Raw genomic sequence first — 18,433 nt, forward strand, 5'->3', positions numbered from 1 at the left:
GCAGTGAGGAGGGCGATGAGGACGAGGAGGAGGGGGGCGAGGAGGAGGAAGAGGAGGAGGACGAAGTGGTGTCGGAGGCGGTGGCGGCACCTGATGTGGGTGAGGGTGAGGAGGGGCCCCCGGGGGGGCCCGGCCGGGATGCGGGAGGGGAGGGCCCACTGCCGACCAGTGCCGTGAAGATGATCGACTTGAGCGCCTTCGGCCGGAAGCCCCGGCGGCTCCGGCGCCCGGCCCGCCCGCAGCCCGATGGCCCGGCCCACGACCCCGACTTCCCCGACCCACTCCGGGACGGCTATGGTGACGGCGGCGGCTCGGGTGGGGCGGGCGGGGCCGGTGGCCCCGGGTCCCCGGAGGTGGTGAAGAGCGAACCGGGCTTCGTGTGGCAGGGCGGGGCTGGGCCGGGGGCGGGCGGGGCCCCCGCCGAGCGGCATAAGAAGGCCCAGCTGGACCGACTGGACATCAACGTGCAGATCGACGACTCGTACCTGGTGGAGGTCGGCGCCCGGCAGAAGCGCTGGCAGTGCCGCATGTGCGACAAGTCCTACACCTCCAAGTACAACCTGGTGACCCACATCCTGGGCCACAGCGGGGTGAAGCCCCACGCCTGCGCCCGCTGCGGCAAGCTCTTCAAGCAGCCCAGCCACCTGCAGACCCACCTGCTGACCCACCAGGGCACGCGGCCCCACAAGTGCCAGGTGTGCCTCAAGGCCTTCACTCAGACCAGTCACCTCAAGCGGCACATGCTGCTGCACAGCGACGTCAAGCCCTACAGCTGCCGCTTCTGCGGCCGCGGCTTCGCCTACCCCAGCGAGCTCCGGGCCCACGAGGCCAAGCACGAGGCCGGACGTTGCCACGTCTGCGTCGAGTGCGGGCTGGACTTCTCCACCCTTCCCCAGCTCAAGCGCCACCTGGCCACCCACCAGGGCCCCACACTGTACCAGTGCCTGGAGTGCAGCAAGGCCTTCCACTACCGCAGCCAGCTGCAGAACCACATGCTCAAGCACCGGGACGTCCGGCCCTTCGTCTGCACCGAGTGCGGCATGGAGTTCGGCCAGATCCACCACCTCAAGCAGCACTCGCTCACACACAAGGTGAGAACCCGAGGGGCAACCGGCCCCACCGGGAAGCCCCCGAGACCCCTCCCCCAGCCCCCGTCCACTCTTCAGAAGGAATGAAAATAATGATAGTGGTATTTGTTCAGTGCTTGCTACATGCCGGGGGCTGTATCGGTGCAGTGGAAGACACAAGCGTATCGTCCCCGTCCCACATGGGGCTCGCAGTCTCCATTCCCTTTTTTACAGATAATAGTAATAACTATGGCATTTATTAAGCACTTACTATGTGCACCATTCTAAATGCTGGGGAGGTTACAAGGTGATCAGGTTGTCCCACGGGGGGCTCACCTTCTTCATCCCCCTTTTCCAGATGAGGGAACTGAGGCCCAGAGGAGTGAAGTGACTTGCCCAAAGTCACACAGCTGACAGTTGGCGGAGCCGGGATTTGAAATTTTGAACCCCATGACCTCTGACTCCAGAGCCCAGGCTCTAAGGTGAGGTCACTGAGGTGCAGAGAGGTAGAGTGACTTGCCCCAAGATCACACAGCGGACAAGTGGCGGAGCCATGACCTTCTTACTCCCAGGCCCGTGCTCTCTCTACTACACCGTGCTGCTTCTCTTCAGAGCCCCGCTCCTAAGGAAAGACCCACCTCCTTCATGGAGAGTTGGGGAACCTGGTGGGAGAGGAAATGTCCTGACTCGCCCCAGGTGCCTGCAGTTTGCCACCCTCGAGCGATGGTGGTGCGGGGGGTGGCTCTTTCAAGCCTCTGAAATGGGAGGATGACCAGAAAACCGAAGGGAAAGCCGGAATCCAGACATCAAGGGCCCTCACTCTCCCAGGTCCCACAGGATGGCCCGGCCCCAAGTTTTTTGTCGTCAGCTGCAGCAGGAAAGGCTCCCGGGTCAGGGAGCAGTGCGCCCTAGCTTCGTCCCCTCCCATCATGGCCCGGCATCTCCATCAGGCTGGGCCCCCAGGGGTGGTACCTCACGGTGCTCTGAAGTTTGCTCCATCTGGGCCTTGGAAAGACCTCCTGTCTTCCCCCTGTGTACTCCCACTCCCAGTCCTGCCAAAATGCCTGGGCCCCGGTGGATGCCAAGGGGGAAATGAAGGGTCTAAAGCTGAGGGGGCCTAGGGCAGAGCAGAATGGGGCCTGGGCAGTGGGGAGATAAGCAGAACCTATTCAATTCAGTCATGTTTATTGAGTGCTTACCCCGTGCAGAGCATTGGACTGAGCACTTGGGAGAGTACACTATAACAATAAACAGATACATTCCCTGCCAAGTAGGGGCTGGGCCAGCTCATCTCCTCCTCCTCCCCGCAGCCCTCGAGGCCAATCCCAGACCACCCACTTCCTCACGTCCCCCCCCTCACCCCCAACCCCCAGCTCTGTGGAGGCATGGTCCTCAGGCTCTGGAGAAGCACTAAAGAGGGTAGAAGGGATGACACGGCTTGGGGGTCCTGGGGGTTATTCCAGGGAAAAAGCAGGCTAGTGGCCTAGTGAATACAACACGGGCTTGGGAGTCAGAAGGACCTTCTATTCCCGGCTCTGTCACTTGTCTGCTCTGTAACCCTAGGCAAGTCACTTCACTTCTCTGTGCCTCAGTGACCTCATCTGTAAAATGGGGATTAAGACTGTGAGCTCCACATGGGACAGGGACTGTGTCCAACCCGATTACCCTGTATCTCCCCCAGTGCTTAACAAATACCAGAAACAAAACAAAACGAGCTTACAGTTAAGCGGGGCAGACGGACATTAATAGAAATAAATAAATTACTCTTGCCTCCCCTTCAGTGACTGGAGCTGAAACCCAAATCGGGACACTGGTGCCCTTGAGCCACTGCCCAAGCCAGAGCCCTGGATAGAGAGGGGAGCTGGGGGAGGGAGACAGGAAGGGAGAAATAGCAGCATGGCCTAGTGGATAGAGCAGGGTCCTGGGAGTCAGAAGATCATGGGTTCTAATCCCGCTCCACCACCTGTCTGCTGGGTGACCTCGGACAAGTCACTTCTCTGGGCCTCAGTTACCTCATCTGGAAAATGGGGACTGAGATCGGGAGCCCCAGGTGGGACAGGGGCTGTGTCCAACCCGACTTGCTCGTATCCACCCCAGCGCTTATAACAGTGCCTGGGACACCGTAAGTGCTTAACAAATACCACAATTATTATTGTTGTTATTATTATTATTAATAAATAAGGGAAGGGAGGGAGAAAGGGGAAGAGGGGAGGGGCAGAAGTCAATTTCCCCGCTGCTTCCAGCCTGCCAAAGATGGCAAGGCCAAATAATTCGCCAGGGCCCCTCCGGACTCCATCGGGGGCAGGCCGTGTGTCTGGGGAGACAGTCTGTGGTGTCGGCCCCGGCCCAGTCCGGGCAAGGCCAGAGTTCAGAGATCGGAGGCCAGGATTTGTTCCCAGTGACCCCAAGGCCGCCCCAGGCTTCCCGTGGAGGCGCCAATCCTGGGTGCTGGTCCAGACCGCAGGGCCGTGGTTGGAGGGATCCCCGGGACTCCCCCGTGGGGACCAGCAGTCCGCCTGCTTCCACAGCCGGTGGGGAAATGGGCTCTGCTGGCCTCTCCTCACCCCCCTGCCAGCAGCTGAAGGTGAGGGAGCAGATGTGGGGGCTTCTCTCCGGACGCCTCATCTCCAAACAGCCCTAGGCACCCCCAGCCTGGACTCCACTCAGGGGCAGAGCCAAGGACCGGCACTTCTCTATCTCTCTCCCCCAGGAGCAGCATCCGGGGGGAATAATCATCATAATGACGGTACTCGTTAAGCACCTACTGTGTGCCAAACACTGTTCTAAGCGCTGGGGGAGATACAAGTTAATCAGGTTGGTCACCGTCCCTGTCCCATGTGGGGCTCACAGTCTTCATCCCCATTTTACAAATGAGGGAACTGAGGCCCAGAGGAAGTGAAGTGACTTGCCCAAGGTCACACAGCAGACATGTGGCAGAGCCAGGATTAGAACCCAAGTCCTTCTGACTCCCAGGCCTGGGCAGACCATGCTGCAGAGGACCCTCTGGCCACCCTGAGCAGGAAGAACCCCACTCCGGCCCCCTGCCCGTGGCCCCCGGCCGGGGGGAAAGCAGCTTCCTGGTGCCCTGGAAGGGGGTGATGGCCCCCCATTTACCTGCACACCGACTGGGGATCAGTGGGGAGGAGGAGCAGCATGGTGCACGAGAAGTGGCATGGAGCAGCAGCGTGGCTCAGTGGAAAGAGCCCGGGCTTTGGAGTCAGAAGTCATGGGTTCAAATCCCGGCTCTGCCACTTAGCTGTGTGACTTTGGGCAAGTCACTTAACTTCTCTGGGCCTCAGTTCCCTCATCTGTAAAATGGGGATGAAGACTGTGAGCCCCCCATGGGACAACCTCATCACTTTGTACCCCCCCAGCGCTTAGAACAGCATTTTGCACATTGTAAGCGCTTAATAAATGCTATCATTATTATTATTATGGTGTAGTGGAGAGAGCTGGGCTTCGGAGTCAAAAAGAACATGGGTTCTAATCCCGGCTCCACCACTTGTCTGCTGCGTGACCTTGAGCAAGTCACTTTACTTCTGGGCCTCAGTTCCCTCCGTCACAAAATGGGGGTTGAGACTGTGAACCTCACGTGGAACATGGACCATGTCCAACTCGATTTGCTCGTATCCACCCCGGTGCTTAGAACGATGCCTGGCACACAGTGAGTGCTACCACAATCATTAGCAATATTATTATTATTGGGAGGGCCTGGCCGGAGGTCCTCCCCTGGGGAGTCACTCTGAGGTCTTGCCTTCTGGAGGGTCGGGTCCCAGTAGATCAGGCCGTCCAGTCCATCCCTGCCATGGGCCAGAGGGGCCGCCCAGGTGCCCGTTGTTGGGTAGGGACCGTCTTTATATGTTGCCAACTTGTACTTCCCAAGCGCTTAGTACAGTGCTCTGCACACAGTAAGCGCTAAATGAATACGATTGAATGAATGAATGGTCGGGGAGCAAAGAACGACCTCCCCCGGGCCCTCCTGATGCAGGGACTCCTTTCATTTATTCATTCATTTGTATTTATTAAGCACTAACGGTGTGCAGAGCACTGTACTAAGCACTTGGGAAAGTACAATAAGACAATAAAGAGTGACAATCCCTGCCCACAACAATAAAGAGTGAAAATCCCTGCCCACAATGAGCTCACAGTCTAAAGGCGGGGGAGACAGGCATCAGTACAAATAGACATAAATATAAATAAATAAAATTGCATATATATATATATATATATATATATATATATATATATAATGCTATGGGACATGGAGAGGGGGAAGAGCAAAGGTCAGGGCAACGCAGAAGGGAGTGGGAGATGAAGAAAATCGGGGCTTAGGGAAGGCCTCTTCTTGGAGATGTAAGGCTTTGAAGGCAGGGAGAGTCGTCTGGTGGGTTTGAGGAGGGAGGGCGTTTCAGGCCGGAGGTAGGACGTGGGCCAGGGGTCTGCGGCAAGACAAGCAAGACGGGCACACTGAGAAAGTCAGCAGCAGAGGAGCGAAGGGTGTGGGCTGGGTTACTGACTCCTGCTGCCGGGCCTCCCTCAGGGCGTGAAGGAGTTCAAGTGTGAGGTATGTGGCCGGGAGTTCACGCTGCAGGCCAACATGAAGCGGCACAAGCTGATCCACACCAGTGTCCGCCCGTTCCAGTGCCACGTCTGCTTCAAGACCTTCGTGCAGAAGCAGACGCTCAAGACCCACATGATTGTGCACTCCCCGGTGAAGCCGTTCAAATGCAAGGTACCCGATGGCTGGGCCCGGAGCTAGCTGGACGTTCCGAGGGGGGGACACAGCCCTTAGTACAGTGCCTGGCACATAATAAGCACTTAACAGGTCCTATTAAAAGGCAGGAAATTAGCAAGAAAGAGCACAGGCTACTTAGTGTCTAATAATCATATACTAGTCAGTCATATGCTAGTCAGCTCTTTTTTATGGCGTTTATTAAGCGCTTACTATGTGCAAAGCACTGTTCTAAGCGCTGGGGAGGTTACAAGGTGATGAGGTTGTCCCACGGGGGGCTCACAGTCTTCATCCCCATTTTCCAGATGAGGTCACTGAGGCACAGAGAAGTGAAGTGACTTGCCCAAAGTCACACAGCTGAAAAGTGGCGGAACCGCGATTTGAACCCATGACCTCTGACTCCCAAGCCCGGGCTCTTTCCACTGAGCCACACTTCTGAGCTCTTCCCCACAGCTGATTGGTCTTAATTTTTTTCATCTACCCAGCACCTAGGCTAAAGCGCAGTCCCCTTCGAAACTGTAAGCTCATTGTGGGCAGGGACTGTCTGTTATATTGTTATATTATACTCTCCCAAGCATTTAGTACAGTGATCGGCACACAGTAAGCTCTCAGTAAATACGATTGACTGACTCGTGGTCCTGGGAGTCAGGTCTGCCACTTGGGGGCTGGCAGGTACGTGCGGGGCTTTATCCTCGGAGGGAGGATAAAGAGGGTGGCACTGGCCACTCGGAGGGTGGATACGGAGGATGGCACTCTCCGGGGCCGGGAGGGGCCGGGGGGTGCTTTCCAGAGGCCCGGGGCAGGGGAGAACATGGAGAGGGTGGGAGCACAAAGCAGGGTCCGGGTAAGAAGATGCTCACAGGGCCTCTGTAGACTAGACTTGAAGCTTGCTCTGGGGAGGGAATATGTCTGCTAACTCTGGTATATTGTACTCTCCCAAGCTTACTGCAAACAGTAAGTGCTCAATAAATACCATTGATTGATAGACCTACTGGGCACCTGGGGAGGTGGGTCCCACCCCCAAGGTCCCACTCCTCTACCCCGGGGGCCACCTGAGCCAGAAGGGAGGAGAGGAAAGACTGCTGGGGGCGGGCAATAACAATAATAATTATTATAATAATGTACTTGTTCAGCACTTATTTTGTGCCAAGCACCCTTGTAAGCACTGGGGTAGATACAAGTTAATCAGATTGACACAGTCCCCGTCCTGTATGGGGCTCAGGTCTTAATCCCCGTTTTACAGATGAGACACCCAGACATGCAGCGGAGCTGGGATTAGAACTGAGGTCCTCCTGACTTTTTCATTCATTCGTTCATTCAATCGTATTTATTGAGCGCTTATTGTGTGCAGAGCACTGGACTAAGTGCTTGGGAAGTACAAGTTGGCGACATATAGAGACGGTCCCTACCCAGCAACGGGCTCACAGTCTAGAAGGGGGAGACAGACAACAAAACCAAACATGTGGACAGGTGTCAAGTCGTCAGAATAAGTAGAATTAAAGCTAAATGCACACCATTAACAAAATAAATGAAATTGTAAATATGTACAAGTAAAATAAATCTGTACAAACATATATACAGGTGCTGTGGGGACGGGAGGGAGATCGGGCCGGGGGGGATGGGGACTTCCAGGCCCATGCTCTATCCACTAATGACCTCCTGCTTGCCAAATCCAACGGCTCCTACTCTGTCCTAATCCTCCTCGACCTCTCAGCTGCCTTTGACACTGTGGACCACCCCCTTCTCCTCAACACGCTATCTGACCTTGGCTTCACAGACTCCGTCCTCTCCTGGTTCTCCTCTTATCTCTCCGGTCTTTCTTTCTCAGTCTCTTTTGCAGGCTCCTCCTCCCCCTCCCATCCTCTTACTGTGGGGGTTCCCCAAGGTTCAGTGCTTGGTCCCCTTCTGTTCTCAATCTACACGCACTCCCTTGGTGACCTCATTCGCTCCCACGGCTTCAACTATCATCTCTACGCTGATGACACCCAGATCTACATCTCTGCCCCTGCTCTCTCCCCCTCTCTCCAGGCTCGCATCTCCTCCTGCCTTCAGGACATCTCCATCTGGATGTCTGCCCGCCACCTAAAGCTCAACATGTCGAAGACTGAACTCCTTGTCTTCCCTCCCAAACCTTGTCCTCTCCCTGACTTTCCCATCTCTGTTGATGGCACTACCATCCTTCCCGTCTCACAAGCCCGCAACCTTGGTGTCATCCTCGACTCCGCTCTCTCATTCACCCCTCACATCCAAGCCGTCACCAAAACCTGCCGGTCTAAGCTCCGCAACATTTCCAAGATCCGCCGTTTCCTCTCCATCCAAACTGCTGCCCTGGCTCGTTCAAGCTCTCATCCTAGCCCGTCTGGACTACTGCACCAGCCTTCTCTCTGATCTCCCATCCTCATGTCTCTCTCCACTTCAATCCATACTTCATGCTGCTGCCCGGATTATCTTTGTCCAGAAACGCTCTGGGCATATTACTCCCCTCCTCAAAAATCTCCAGTGGCTACCAATCAATCTGCGCATCAGGCAGAAACTCCTCACCCTGGGCTTCAAGGCTGTCCATCACCTCGCCCCCTCCTACCTCACCTCCCTTCTCTCCTTCTACTGCCCAGCCCGCACCCTCCTCTCCTCTGCAGCTAATCTCCTCACTGTACCTCGTTCTCATCTGTCCCGCCATCGACCCCCGGCCCACGTCATCCCCCGGGCCTGGAATGCCCTCCCTCTGCCCATCCGCCAAGCTAGCTCTCTTCCTCCCTTCAAGGCCCTGCTGAGAGCTCACCTCCTCCAGGAGGCCTTCCCAGACTGAGCCCCTTCCTTCCTCTCCCCCTCGTCCCCCTCTCCATCCCCCCATCTTGCCTCCTTCCCTTCCCCACAGCACCTGTATATATGTATATATGTTTGTACATATTTATTACTCTATTTATTTATTTATTTATTTATTTTACTTGTACATATCTATCCTATTTATTTTATTTTGTTAGTATGTTTGGTTTTGTTCTCTGTCTCCCCCTTTTAGACTGTGAGCCCACTGTTGGGTAGGGACTGTCTCTACATGTTGCCAATTTGTACTTCCCAAGCGCTTAGTACAGTGCTCTGCACATAGTAAGCGCTCAATAAATACGATTGATGATGATGATGATCCACTAGGCTATACAGCTTCTCTTCCACCATCAGAAGCTCTTCCTGGGGGCCCGAGGGGCCGGAGAGGTCTGAGCCGGCCGGGTGGCCCAGGAGCCGGCCAGGAGAGGAGGGCTGGGGCCAGTGCCCGGGCTGGAGCGATGGTCTCATTCTTCCCCCAGGTCTGCGGGAAGTCCTTCAATCGCATGTACAACCTTCTGGGCCACATGCACCTGCACGCGGGCAGCAAGCCCTTCAAGTGTCCCTACTGCTCCAGCAAGTTCAACCTCAAGGGCAACCTGAGCCGGCACATGAAGGTCAAACACGGGGTCATGGACATCAGCCTGGACAGCCACGGTAACTATGAGAACAATAATGACAATTATAATCATTACAGGATCGCTTAAACACTCGCTATATGCTGAGCACTGGGGTAGATAGAGGCTAATCAGTCAGACACAGTCCCTGTCCCATATTGCAGTCAGATTTTTTTCTATAGTTTTTGTTAAGTGCTTACTATGTGCCAGGTACTGTTTTAAGCACTAGGGTAGATACAGGATAAACAGGTCAGACACAGTCCCTGTCCCCGGTGATAGTCATTTTTTATGGTTTTCGTAAAGTGCTTACTATGTGCTGGACACCGTTCTAAGCGCTGGGGTAACTGCAAGTTAATCAGGTGGAATGCTGTCTATGTCCCACATGGTGCTCACAGCCTTAATCTCCATTTTTACACATGAGGTAACTCAAGCATGGAGAAGTTAAATGACTCGCCCACGGTCACACCGCAGACTGGTGGCGGAGTCAGGATTAGAACCCAGGTCCTTCTAACTCCCAAGTCTGTGCTCTACTCATTAGGCCATACTGCATCTCCATTTTGGGCAGAACACGTAGGGCTCACAGTTGAAGGGGAAGGGAGAACTGACACTGAATCCCCATTTTCAGATGGAGGCCAGAAAAGTTATGTGGCTTGCCCAAGGTCTCCCAGCAGACAAATGGCGAAAATGGGATTATAACCCAGGCCCAGGCTCTTTCCACTAGGCCACGCTGGTAGGTGACTGAGTTGGGGAATGCCAAGGGGAATGGGGTGGCGGCCTGGGCTCAGCTGCCCCTCTGGGAGCTCCTCGGAGTGGACATTTTCCACCGCGGGGTTTGAGGGGCCCTGGGGGGCATAGAGAAAAGGGCCCCCCTGGAAGAGGCGAGCGGTCCGGGAAGCCCAGCCAGAATTGGAGCCGTCGCTGGGATGGGTGACGAGACGGCCACTGCCACCTGCTCCAAAACTCATCTGGGGTGGGGGGGCGGACATGACCTGTGGCGGAGGTTGCGTCTGAGCGGCCCAGAGTGAGGCTCGAGGCGGCGGGGTCTGCTCACCAACCCTGCTTGCCAGTCCCCAGCGGACAAGTAGGTCAGTGGAGCCCCAGAACCCTGGGGCCAATGAACCTGTTTTATGGTATTTGTTTTGCGCTTACTATGTGCCGGGCACTGTACTAAGCACTAGGATAGATACAGGATCATAGGTTGGATGCAGTCCGTGTCCCACTTGGGGCTCACAGTCGTCATCCCCATTTCACAGATGAGGGAGCTGAGGCACAGAGAAGTGAAGTGACTTGCCCAAGGTCACTCGGCAGACAAGTGCAGAGCTGGGATTACAACCCCAGCCCTCTGATCCCTAGGCCAGGTTTTAACCAGTGTGGCCTAGTGGAAAGAGCACAGGCCTGTGGGTCAGAGGAACTAGGTTCTAATCCCGACTCTGCTGTATGCCTGCTGTTTGGCCTTGGGCAAGTCACTTCGCTTCTTTGTTACCTCATCTGAAAAATGGGGATTGAATCCTACTTAGAGCAGGAGCCACATGTGGGACAGGGACTGTGTCCAACCTGATTAACTTGTGTCTACCCCATTGCTGAGAGTAGTGCTTGGTACATAGTAAGCGCTTAATGTAACGATAATAGTAACAACAACAACTAGGCCACACTGCTTCCCATAGAGCCTTCTCTATGTCAGGCTGGGACAGGGTGAGTAGGACGGGTTTGAGCCCTGGTGAGGGTCTGCCTGCCCTGGAGGGTGGTCCTGGGGGAAGTCGCGCTCGCTGGGGGCAGTGAATTTGTCTGTTTATTGTTATATTGTACTCTCCCAAGTGCTTAGTACAGTGCTCTGCACACAGTAAGCCCTCAATAAATACGATTGAGTGAATGCACGAACGAATGAAAGGAGCCCCCAGCCTGCACACCCCAGACCAGAACCTCCAGACCAGCCAATCCCTGCCATAATAATAATAATAATGATAGCATTTATTTATTCATTCATTTATTCAATCGTATTTATTGAGCACTTACTGTGTGCAGAGCACTGTACTAAGCGCTTGGGAAGTACAACATATAGAGAGGGTCCCTACCCAACAATGGGCTCACAGTCTAGAAGGGGGAGACAGACAACAAAACAAAACATGTGGACAGGTGTCATCAGAATAAATAGAACTAAAGCTAGATGTACATCATTAACAAAATAAATAGAATAGTAAATATGTACAAGTAAAATAAATAGAGTAATAAATCTGTACAAACATATATACAGGTGCTGTGGGGAGGGGAAGAAGGTAGGGTGTGGGGATGGGGAGGGGGAGGGGGAGAGGAAAGAGGGGGCTCAGTCTGGAAAGGCCTCCTGGAGGAGGTGAGCTCTCAGTAGGGCTTTGAAGGGAGGAAGAGAGCTAGCTTGGTGGATGTGCGGAGGGAGGGCATTCCAGGCCAGGGTTGGATGTGGGCCGGGGGTCGACGGCAGGACAGGCGAGAACGAGGCACAGTGAGGAGGTTAGTGGCGGCAGAGGAGTGGAGGGTGTGGGCTGGGCTGTAGAAGGAAAGAAGGGAGGTGAGGTAGGAGGGGGCGAGGTGATGGAGAGCCTTGAAGCCAAGAGTGAGGAGTTTTTGCCTGATGTGTAGCTTGACTGATAGCCACTGGAGATTTTTGAGGAGGGGAGTAACATGCCCACAGTGTTTCTGCACAAAGATGATCCGGGCAGCAGTGTGAAGTATAGACTGAAGTGGGGAGAGACAGGAGGATGAAGTGCTTATTAAGCGCTTACGTGCTTTCACTGTTCTAAGCGCTGGGGAGGTTACAATAATAATAATAATGGCATTTATAAAGTGCTTACTATGTGTAAAGCACTGTTCTAAGTGCTGGGGAAGTTACAAGGTGATCAGATTGTCCCACAGCGGGATCACAGTCTTAATCCCTATTTTCCAGATGAGGTCACTGAGGTGCAGAGAAGTGAAGTGACTTGCCCAAAGTCACACAGCTGACAAGTGGCGGAGCTGGGATTTGAACCCATGACCTCTGACTCCAAAGCCCAGGCGCTTTCCACTGAGCCACGCTGCTTCTCCATCTAGGGAGGCCCTGGAGAGAGTGAGGCCACCCCACTGTGTGTGAGGGGGCAAGGGAGGGCCATGGCCTGTGGTAGGATGACTTGGAAACTCTTCCCGGAGTTCCCCTAGTTTCCAACTTGGGTCGGCAGGGAGGCACCCAGGAGTTCCTGGGAGGAGCGTGCCTCCCTCTGGTGGGCTGGAAGAGCTTCTGACAACCTGAAGAGATTAGATTTGGGGACACGACCCACACTGAGACCAACAGTGGGGTTCGGCCTACTCTGTGTATTTGTGTTGGGCAGGGATGCCGGCTGGCACTCTGAGGTGCCACTTGCCCTTCAAATGACTGCTGGGCGCATTGCTGCATGCAGTTGGGCGGTACAGTAGGGAGCAGCTGCAGGGACAGCACTAGTAGCAACAGTAATAATAATAATGATGGCATTTGTTAAGCGCTTACTATGTGCCAAGCACTGTTCTAAGCGCTGGGGCTCACAGTCTTCATCCCTATTTTCCAGATGAGGGAACTGAAGCCCAGAGAAGTGAAGTGACTTGCCCAAAGTCACCCAGCTGATGGTTGGCGGAGCTCGGATTAGAACCCATGACCTCTGACTCCCAAGCCTGGGCTCTGTCCTCTGAGCCATGCTACAGCACTAGTAGCAGCAGGAGCAGCAGCAGTAGTAGGAAAGCAGCAGAAAAGGCAGTAAAAGTACCAGCAGCATCAGGAGCAGCAGGAGCAAGAGTAGCAGTAGCATGAGAAGCAGCGTGGCTCAGTGGAAAGGAGGGAAGGAGGGAAGGAAGTAGGGCTGGGGTGGGGGGGGGGCGGGCAATGGGGAGGAGAAGAGGAACAGCATGGCTCAATGGAAAGAGCCAGGGCTTTGGAGTCAGAGGTCATGGGTTCAAATCCTGGCCCTGCCACTTGTCAGCTGGGTGACTTTGGGCAAGTCACTTCACTTCTCTGGGCCTCAGTTACTTCATCTGAAAAATGGAGATTAAGACTGTGAGCCCCCTGTGGGGCAACCTGATCACCTTGTAACCTCCCCAGTGCTTAGAACAGTGCCTTGCACATAGTAAGCGCTTAATAAATGCCATCATCATTATTATTATTATTATCAGCAGCAAAAGTAGTAGTAGCAGTAACAGTAGCAGGAGTAGAACCAGCAGCCGCAGCAGCAGGAGTAGTACCATTCATTCAGTCATTCAATCATATTTATTGAGCGCTTACTCTGTGCAGAGCACTGGACTAAGCACTTGGGAAGTACAAGTCAGAAATGTATAGAGAGGGTCCCTACCCAACAACGGGCTCACAGTCTAGAAGGGGGAGACAGACAACAAAACAAAACATGTGGACATGTGTCAAGTCATCAGAACAAATAGAAATAAAGCTAGATGCTCATCATTAACAAAATAAATAGAATAGTAAATATGTACAAGTAAAATAAATAGAGTAATAAATCTGTACAAACATATATACAGGTGCTGTGGGGAGGGGAAGGAGGTAGGGTGGTGGGGGCGATGGGGGAGGAGGAGAGCAACAGCATGGCTCAGTGGAAAGAGCTCGTGCTTTGGAGTCAGAGTTCAAGGGTTCAAATCCCAGCTCCACCAATTATCAGCTATGTGACTTTGGGCAAGTCACTTAACTTCTCTGGGCCTCAGTGACCTCATCTGTAAAATGGGGATTAAGACTGTGAGCCCCCGTGGGACAACCTGATCACCTGTAACCTCCTCAGCGCTTAGAACAGTGCTTTGCACATAGTAAGTGCTTAATAAATGCCATCATTATTATTGTTATTAAAAAGGGGGCTCAGTCTGGGAAGGCTTTCTGAAGGAGGTGAGCTCTAGGTAGAGCTTTGAAGGGAGGAAGAGAGCTACTAGAAGTAGGAGCGGTAGCCAGAGGAGAAGCAGCAGCAGCAGCAATAGCAAGAGTAGCAGGAGTAGCAGCGGCAGTAGCAGCAGCAGGAGGCGGCAGTAATAGTAGCAGCAGTAACAGAGTGGCAGTAACAGTAGTAGTAGCAGCAGGAGTTGTACCAGAGAAGCAGTGTGGTTCAGTGGAAAAGAGCCCAGGCTTTGGAGTCCGAGGTCATGGGTTCAAATTCCGGCTCCACCAATTGTCACCTGTGTGACTTTAGGCAAGTTGCTTCACTTCTCTTTGTCTCAGTTCCCTCATCTGTAAAAAATGGGGATGAAGACTGTGAGCCCCCTGTGGGACAACCTGATCACCTTGTAACCTCCCCAGCGCTTAGAAGAGTGCTTTGCACATAATAAGTGCTTAATAAATGCCATTATTATTATTATTATTAGCTATTATTATTATTACCAGCAGCATCAGGAGCAGCAGTAGCAAGAGTAGCAGTCGCGGCAGTAGTGGCATCAGCAGCAATAGTAGTAGAAGCAGTAACAGAGCAGCAGCAAGAGTAGCAGGAGTGGTAGAGAAGCAGCGTGGCTCAGTGGAAAGAGCCCGGGCTTGGGAGTCAGAGGTTGTGGGTTCTAATCCCCGCTCTGCCACTTGTCAGCTGTGTGACTTTGGGCAAGTCACTTCACTTCTCTGGGCCTCAGTTCCCTCATCTGTAAAATGGGGATTAAGACTGTGAGCCCCCCGGGGGACAACCTTGATTAGCTTGTATCTCCCCCAGTGCTTAGAACAGTGCTTGGCATGTAGTAAGCGCTTAACAAGTACCAACATTATTATTATTATTATTATTATTATTATTATTATAACCAGCAGCAGCAGCAGGAGCAGTACCTGCAGTAGGAGCAGTAGCAAGAGTAGCAGGAGCAGTAGGAGTAGTAGCAGCAGGAGCAGGAACAATAGCGGCAGCAGGAACAGTAATAGAGAGGCTGTAACAGTAGTAGTAGTAATAATAATAATAATAATGGCATTTATTAAGCACTTACTATGTGCAAAGCACTCTTCTAAGCGCTGGGGAGGTTACAAGGTGATCAGGTTGTCCCACGGGGGGCTCACAGTCTTAATCCCCATTTTCCAGATGAGGTAACTGAGGCACAGAGAAGTGAAGTGACTTGCCCAAAGTCACCCAGCTGACAATTGGCAGAGACGGGATTTGAACACATGATCCCTGACTCCAAAGCCTGGGCACTTTCCACTGAGCTGCGCTGCTTCTCAGTAGTAGCAGCAGCATGAATAGCAGCAGCAGCAGGAGTAGAAGCAGCAGCAGAACGGACAGCAGGAGCCGGGGTGGCTCCCGGTAGGAGGGATGAGACTCCGTCCTGAGGCTTTGGACCGAGAACACGGGCGGCGGATTCGATGAGGGCACGAGCGGTTTGTGCAGCGCCACGCGTATCCTCCTGGCCCTGCTGGCCGTGTGCCCGTCGGGGCCCAGAGCGCATCAGGCGAGTGGGTGGACAGGGTGAGGTACATTGCCAAGCACCAGAGAGGTCTTCGCCCACGCTAGCCAGAACAGCACCCCAGGGCCAAGCCAAATCCAAGAAAAAAGGCCTGGAATTGCATGTCACACTCTGCCGCCCCATGGGGCCTGCCAGCGGGAGGAGGGAGAGGCCACCCTAGTTTCCCAGCCCACGACCCTGGGAGCTGCAGGTTGGAACAACCCGAGGCTTGTCCGCATGGACCGTTGAGGCTTGGGGCCTCAGGGCCAGGCGGAAGGCCCTGGCCCAACAGGTCTTAGGGTAAAGCTATTTTTCACAGAAACGTGGTGAGCCTTGTGGTCCCAGCGCCGCCTCCCCACCCGCGCCCCTCCGTTCGTCCGTCCGTCCGTCCGTCCCGAACGGATGTGGTGCGGTGCCTTCCAGATCCCATGATGGAGCTGACGGGCGGGGATCCCTCCGAGCTGGATGGTCAGCAGGAGATGGAGGACTACGAGGAGGAGAATGCCTATGGGTACGGCGGGGTGCCCCACGGCGATGAGCAGGCCGCCCTGGCAGACCAGGCCATGAAGGAGATGGCCTACTACAACGTGCTGTAGCCAGGAGCCGCAGCCCAGCTCTCTCTCCCCACCTCGCCAGCCCTCCAGCTCCCCTGGCAGGGAGGGGGCGGAGAAAGGAGACCCTGCTGCTGAGGAAATGAGTCCTCTCCCCTCCGGCCCCAATGCCCCGTCTCCAGCCACAGACCGGGAGTTCCGACTCGTATCGACCAGCCAGCGACGTGGTCCTCGGCCCCAAGTCCAGGGGGAGACACGGGGGTGGGAGGAAGAGCAGTTTGGGGATGGGACCCTCCTGGAGAGAGCAGGGGGAGCCCGGTATCCCAGGGCCACGCCTTTCCACCCGCCTCCACCCTGAGCCTCTCCCCGTCTCCTGTCGGGGCACCTCGTTCATGCCAAACACTGGAGGCTCTGGGCCGCGGGTTTCTCTTCTTCGTGCCATCCAACGGTGTGACAGGCTCATTTCTGCCTGGCTCCCGTATCACCCCCCTCCGAGGGGCAGGACGGGCACAGGAAGAGGGCTCTCTGAGGGCCCAGGGCCCATTCCCGCCACCTCAAGTGCACTACGAGAAGGCCTGGGCCGGGGGCGGCCGCCCTCATCGTGTTCTACCTCCCGGCTCCTCTCCGGACCTCTGCGTCCATTTCCGGGGCACCGGGTCCCCTCAGCCCACGGGCCAGCCTGTGGCAAAGGACGAATGTATTTCCGGCCCATCCAGGCCGACCCAGCCCTCCTGCCCGATCCCTCCCCTCCGCCCTGTTGTCCCTTCTCCATCCTCTCCCCGGGACAGTGACTTCCCAAGAGGCTTTGTTCCCCTGGCCTCAGCCCTGCCTCCCTTCTTCCATCCAGGGAGAAGGGGCAGGGGTCTCCAGAGTCAAAACACAAGGGACCTGCAGCCTCCAGCCGCTGGGAAAGTCATCAGGGACAGGGTCATGGGGGTGGAGCAGGGACTAGGGAGGGTGTGAGGAGCCTGAGGAGGGTTCATCCCGGTGGAGAAAAAAAATGTATTTTCTTATGGACACGGACCCCCACTCTGGAAGACGGAGATCAGCCAGTGTACCTGGCCGGTCGGCCTGCCTGCCACCAGTGAGATGTGGGGCTTAAGGGAAGCCAGGTCTGTACACAAAGTTTGCAGCCAACTGGGGTATTTTGAGAGTAATTTATTTTTTTTTTTCCCCTGACCACTTGCTGATCTGTGGCATTTTCTCTTTCACCAGAAATGGGTTGTTTTATTTTTTCCAAACTCAGTAATTCCTGTGTACCATGTGAGTGTGTGTACGTTCATGCATGTGCAAGGTAGGGATGTAGGCGGGTGGGGGTGTGTGTACATACATGTGGGCATGTGCAGGTAGGGGTGTGTGCAGGAAGAGGGGTTTGTGTGTTTGTACACACGCATGTGCTGGCAGGTGTGTATGCATGTGCAGGTGGATAGAGGTGTCTATGCAGGTAGGTGGGGGGGAGGGTATATGTGTGTGTGTGTGTATGTGTGTGCGTGTGCGTGTGTTTTATTGATTGATTGAGACCCGAACCAGAGCGGGCTGTATCCAAACTCAGGGCTCCGATGGTAACTGTTGCTGTCAGCACTACACTGTGGTGGACCAAAGACAGATGTGCTATCACTACCTAAAGAAAAACCAGGGGGGCGGGGGCGGCTAATGGGGGCATGGGCTGTTTCCATCCAAGGTACCGGACCATGGGGGCAGCAGCAGCCAGCAACTGGCCTTCACATTCGCTTGCCCTCACGCTTCCCCCCCCTCCCCCCCCCCGCCCCGCTGCGGCCACAGGACCTGCCTCGACCCTCTCCCGGCCGGCCCCAGCTTCCTCCTAGAGCCAAGGTCTGGGATTTGCCAAAGCAGGGAGGCTCGAGCGGCCTCAGGCCTGGGGAGGTAGTGGTGGGGGGACGAAGGGAGGACAGGAAGGACAGGAGGCTTGAGAGGAGAGGGCTCAGGGGTCGGTATGATAGAGGGAACCCTCTACTGTGTCTGGTAGAGGGTTCCCCTTATGGCCAGAGGACGAGGACCTGGGAGAGCAGAGGCCAGCGATGGGGCGGGAGCACGGGACAGAGCCCTGGGTGTAAACTGCCCCTCCCCTGCCCTCTGGGAGGGGAGAAAAGGATCAGTAGGTGAAGAGCCGGTGGCCCCGCTGTCCACTGCCACCAAATCACCTCTGAGGCGAGGCCGACCCTGGGGGCTTCCTATGGGCCACCTGAAGTTCCCCCTGGCCCTTCCTCCTCCTCCAAGGAGCTCCGAGGACTTTCCAGATGTTTCCCACCCTTG

General features: G+C 54.9%; 1 protein-coding gene across 1 annotated transcript in view; it reads left to right on the forward strand.

Annotated features, from left to right (window-relative positions):
- Positions 1–17,842, forward strand: part of ZNF710 (zinc finger protein 710) — a 77,236-nt gene extending 59,394 nt beyond the window's left edge. The window contains exons 4-7 of the mRNA XM_038767610.1: positions 45–1,091; positions 5,608–5,799; positions 9,099–9,273; positions 16,032–17,842. Coding sequence (XP_038623538.1) covers positions 45–1,091; positions 5,608–5,799; positions 9,099–9,273; positions 16,032–16,204 — 1,587 coding nt within the window. The 3' untranslated portion in view covers positions 16,205–17,842. The remainder of the gene's footprint in view (positions 1–44; positions 1,092–5,607; positions 5,800–9,098; positions 9,274–16,031) is intronic.
- The last annotated feature ends 591 nt before the right edge of the window (positions 17,843–18,433 follow it).

This window comes from Tachyglossus aculeatus, chromosome 26 (genome assembly GCF_015852505.1).
Source record: "Tachyglossus aculeatus isolate mTacAcu1 chromosome 26, mTacAcu1.pri, whole genome shotgun sequence".
Classification (NCBI taxonomy): Eukaryota; Metazoa; Chordata; class Mammalia; order Monotremata; family Tachyglossidae; genus Tachyglossus; species Tachyglossus aculeatus.